Here is a 5315-nt window from a genome sequence, read left to right on the forward strand (position 1 = left end):
GTTCAATGACCGGCTTTATCAGGAATTGAAAGGAAGGACTCAAAGCATAATGAAGTATGTATATGAAATTATTCTCCATACAGGGAATCCAAGGTTTAACTATGCTTTGTGAAGACAGACCAGTATAACTGACCACATGACCACATAAACTTTTCTAACAATTCACAACTTTCTCTCCTGTGAAGTTAAACTTTTTATTTTTTAGTATATATTTTTTAAAAAATTTGTTTGAGATGGGGCAACTGGGTGGCTCAGTGGGTTAAAGCCTCTGCCTTCAGCTCAGGTCATGATCCCAGGGTTCTCTGATTGTGCCCCACATTGGGCTTTCTGCTCAGCAGAGAGCCTGCTTTCCCCCTCTTCTCTCTGCCTGCCTCCTTGCCTACATGTGATCTCTATCAGTCAAATAAATAAATAAATAAAATCTTAAAAAAAAATTTGTTTGAGAGAGAGCTAGTGGATGAGTGAGAGAGAACTCACAAGGAGGGGTGCAGAGGCAGAGGGAGGAAAACACACATACACACACACAAAACAACAAAACAAACAAACAAACAAAAAATAAACCAAAAAACAAAAAACCTCTCCTCTGAACCAGGAGCCCTACTTAGGACTTCATCCTAGGAACTTGGGATAATGACTTGAGCAGAAGGAAGACACAGAACTGACTGAGCTGCCCAGGTGCCCATTCGACCTTCTTCTTTTTTTTAACCTCAAAATGTTAGTTTAACATTCTTTTGTTATTGAGACAAATCTGCTATCAATGAAGATGTTGGGTCCCTATGTTCACAGCCAGTATTTAGACTTGTTTAGGTTATAGGGCCTTTCTGTTCATTTGAAAATCACAGAAATTTGAGGTAACCATTTTCTGGAAGACTGAAATGAATAAGACTTTCTGCAAACACAGAAAGCATTGTTCACATGGAAACAGCTCAAGATCCTGTGATGATGCATGTGTTTTCTTGGTCTGTGTGCACAGAGATGGTATCAGTGCACAAAAGAGAAGGGAGAAGGGATGCAACCTTGAATTGAAAATTGTTTCACCTGGGATGTGTAATTAGATGTGGGATTCCAAAGTAGACTTTATATTTTACATCTTGGTGGTTCTGGGATTCAGTCTTTTAGAAGATCTGCTGTGTGAATCTGATAATCAGCTATATTAGGGATTCTTTACGGGTATTAGAATATATGGGAATTGGCTCAGTTCTGTAATACTCTTTTTGGTGATTTTTATTTATAAAGATACAGAATAAATGTACTTTTCTAACAGTATTTTTAGAAACTAGTTTCACGCTTAGGGATATTTTAATGGGCAAGATATTTCTAATTCTACAGATGGTTTCAATTGATATGTTTTCTGAGCATTTTTTGCTGATCTGTGGAAGTTTAGAGGATGCTGTAGCATCCAGAAACTTGAACGAGTGATTTTGAAGAATCCAAGGTCACACTTTCATAATCAAGCTCTTACTTCAGTTCCTATGTTTCTGTTTACAGATGAGTTTCAACATCATACCATATGACTGTTAGCTATTCATATCAGTGCTTCTCTATGTGATTTAGCCACTTGCCATTGGTTTCTTTTTCTTCTGTATTTTTTTTTGCTTAAAGCTCTGTGTATTTTGATATTAACATTGTGTATGTCCTTTGAAATACAAGTTTTTCCCCCCATCTATTTTTATCCATTGATGTCATGGTATCTTTTCAAAGTCCTTGAGAAGTTTTGATATCATAAAATGTATCAATTTTATTTATGAGTTAAGAGGATTCTAGAAATTAGAAAGTCATCTCTTGTGTTAACTGGGAAGTAAATACAAATCTTGCTGTAGTTTTTGATTAAAACAATGCTTTTAAAAATTTGTATATGAAGAATTCACTACATGTACAATTTTACTACCTTCCAGTTGGAAAGTTGGTTGTGCCCCTCCATTTATTTATTACTTTGCCCTTTTCCCACAATGTCTTTAGTGACTTATATCTGTCTGAGTGAGGTTAGGGAGAATGTTTTCATTCATCTTGTATTCTTGTAATTTCTGAAAGTACTGAACATAAGAAACTATAATGCCTAGTAGGTAAATGAATAAACAGATTGTGTTAGATTTCAGGAATTCACCATAATCATTATATTTATAGCTAATTTTCTCTTGAACTGTAAGAAAAGGAGATTCAAAAGAACATATGGAACACAGGAACAATGTGACTGAGTTTGTCCTCTTGGGGCTCACCCAGAGCCTCCAAGGTCAGAAAATACTGTTTGTTGTGTTCTTGATCATCTACATTGTGACGATGGTGGACAACCTACTCATTGTGGTGACTGTAGTGGTCAGCCCATCCCTGGATACCCCTATGTACTTCTTCCTTGGTTACTTATCATTTATGGATGCTGTTTATTCTACTACAATTACTCCAAATATGATTATAGACTTACTCTATGAGAAGAAAACCATTTCCTTCCAAGCTTGCATGTCCCAGCTTTTTATAGAGCACTTATTTGGTGGTGCTGAGATTTTGCTCCTGGTGGCCATGGCCTATGATCGCTATGTGGCCATCTGCAAACCTTTGCATTATTTGACAATCATGAATCAACGAGTGTGTTTTCTGTTGCTGCTGTTGGCCTGGGTTGGAGGTTTTCTGCATGCTATTGTTCAACTTCTCTTTGCTTACAACCTTCCCTTCTGTGGTCCCAATGTCATCGACCACTTTATCTGTGACATGTATCCATTATTAAAACTTGCCTGCACTGACACCTATCTTATTGGTCTCACTGTAGTTGCCAATAATGGGGCAATCTGTGTGGTCATCTTCACAATCTTAATCATTTCCTATGGGGTCATTCTGCACTCTCTGAAAACCCTTAGTCAGGAAGGGAGGCACAAAGCCTTATCCACTTGTGGTTCTCACATTACAGTGGTGGTCCTCTTCTTTGTCCCTTGCATTTTTACATATGTGAGACCTCCTTCTACTTTACCCATTGATAAATCCTTGGCTGTATTTTACACAGTTATCACCCCTATGTTAAACCCTCTGATCTATACTCTGAGAAACGGAGAGATGAAAAATGCTATGAAAAAGCTGTGGACCCAAAGAAGAAAATGATGCTGAAGAGAAATTTTCACCTTTTTTCAATGAAGAGTTACTCCATTTAGGAAAGGATTATTTATTTGTAATGAATTTCTCTTTAGGTTTAATGAACTTGGGTATGATCAAAGCATTTAAGGTGTAAATATTATAATGATCAAAAAAGATTTCTAAGATTTTCATAATTTGTTAGGAAAGTAGGTCTGTAGCTTTTGGGCATAAAATGTTTCTATTGAAACTATAGGTTTGTGTTCTATGTGATGAGTTTTGCTATAATAGATATTCTACCTTTATTTTCATTACTGGAAAATTTTCACATGCTTCTCTTTTGCCCAATTTTTCTTTTTCAGAATTAATATTGCTCATTATATATTTCAGAGAAAGATTTTCAGAAATGGGGCATAAACACTTGGTTCACTTCTCCCATACAAAGACAACTCATACTTAATACTTGAATATATCTTATTTTTGTAACTGCAATAATTTTAAGTATTTAATTTTGTTCATATTGCTTAGCTAATAGGATTGAAAAAGAATTCTACTTCCAAGTTATAATATTAATGATAAAGAAGATAAGGCAAGAAAAATATCTGAACAAAAGACTGGATATGATAAGTAAGATTTACTTATTTTTCTAATTGGGGAATCCTATTATTTCCTCATGGGGAGCACCTTTGTTTTGTGTTATATTTTTATTGAGATGGTCCATTAATCTTCCCTTATAGTTTAGGATATTTGATAATATATCTGCCATTTTTCAGTATCTCCATCTCTTATGTTGTTTATAGTGTTTCATAGCCTTCTTTAGGGACCTTAGACCTTAATTTCGCATATGGAATTAACATAATCCATACTTCATGAGCTTCAAATATGCAATACACAACCTGACACCAGATATTTTGGGTGATATCATTTGTAAGAAAGATGTTGACAATATGGCATGCCACTTTTACCTCTCCTCTTAAAGGAATGTAGATTATATTAATAAAGAGGTCATGATATGTATTGATTTCTTTGTTTGTTTGTTTAAAGACTTTATTTATTTATTTGACAGATAGAGCTCTGTAGAGCTGATAGAGACAAGTAGGCAGAGAGGCAGGCAGAGAGAGAGGAGAAAGAACACTCTCTGGGGAGCAAAGAGCCCAATGTGGGGCTCGAACCCAGGACCCTGGGATCATGACCTGAGCCGAAGGCAGAGGCTTAACCCACTGAGCCACCCAGGTGCCCCGATATATATTGATTTCTTCAACAGAGATCTCTTTCATAAGTCTCCTTCTCTCTGAATGTAATTTGAAAGAAAATGTTATTTGACTCCAATAGTATAGGAAGATGTGATCAAAGAAACTCATGTTTCTGCCTCCCTTATTTAGTCTGGATTCATGGGGTGCTCTGGCTATGGGGAATAGAGACTTTTTACTGGTAAGTCTCAGTGTATGAGAAACTTTATATCCCAACTTATATCAATTATTGTGAAAATATTTATGGAAATTTCTTATGTCATCTCAAAGTCTTCCCAAATAAGACATTATCATTAAATAATAGTAAACAGAAGTTATATCATTAGGTTAACTACTTTTGGATGTTACTATAGACTGAATATTTGTGTTCCCTCCAAAATGCATTAAATTCTTTATAATACATGATATTTGGAGGTTGGGTGTTTGGGAGCTGATTCGGTCATAAAGGTAGAGCTCTTCTGAATGTGACTACTCTCTCTTTAAAAAAGAGACACTATTCAACAAAACAAAGCAACAAGGCATGTGTTGTTTACAAGGCAGTAAACAACAAGTGTTGGAGAGGATGTGGAGAAAGGGGAAACTTCTTACACTGTTGGTTGGAATGAAAGTTGGTACAGCACTTTGGAAAACAGTGTGGAGATTCCTCAAAAAAACTAAAAATAGAGCTACCCTCTGACTCTGCAATTGCACTACTCGATATTTACCCCAAGGATACAAATGTAGTGAAAAGAAGGGCCATCTGTACTCCGGTGTTCATAGGTATTAATGGTCACAGTCACCAAACTGTGACATCAGATGAATGGATAAAGAAGATATAGTCCATATATACAATGAAGTATTATGCCTCCATCAGAAAGGATGAATACCTAACTTTTGTATCAACGTGGACAGGACTGGAAGAGATTATGCCAAGTGAAATAAATCGAGCAGAGAGAATCAATTATCATATGGTTTCACTTACTTGTGGAGCATAAGGAATAAGATGGAGAACATTGGGAGGAGAGGAGA

The 5315-nt window shown here is 36.0% G+C and overlaps 1 protein-coding gene across 1 annotated transcript; it reads left to right on the forward strand.

Moving 5' to 3' along the window:
• The first annotated feature begins 2169 nt into the window (after positions 1-2169).
• LOC132008366 (olfactory receptor 4A15-like) lies at positions 2170-3087 on the forward strand. The gene has a single exon (XM_059386883.1). It carries the CDS (start codon positions 2170-2172, stop codon positions 3085-3087), a length of 918 nt encoding a protein of 305 aa, XP_059242866.1.
• Positions 3088-5315: the final 2228 nt, after the last annotated feature.

Source organism: Mustela nigripes, unplaced genomic scaffold (genome assembly GCF_022355385.1).
Source record: "Mustela nigripes isolate SB6536 unplaced genomic scaffold, MUSNIG.SB6536 HiC_scaffold_148, whole genome shotgun sequence".
Classification (NCBI taxonomy): Eukaryota; Metazoa; Chordata; class Mammalia; order Carnivora; family Mustelidae; genus Mustela; species Mustela nigripes.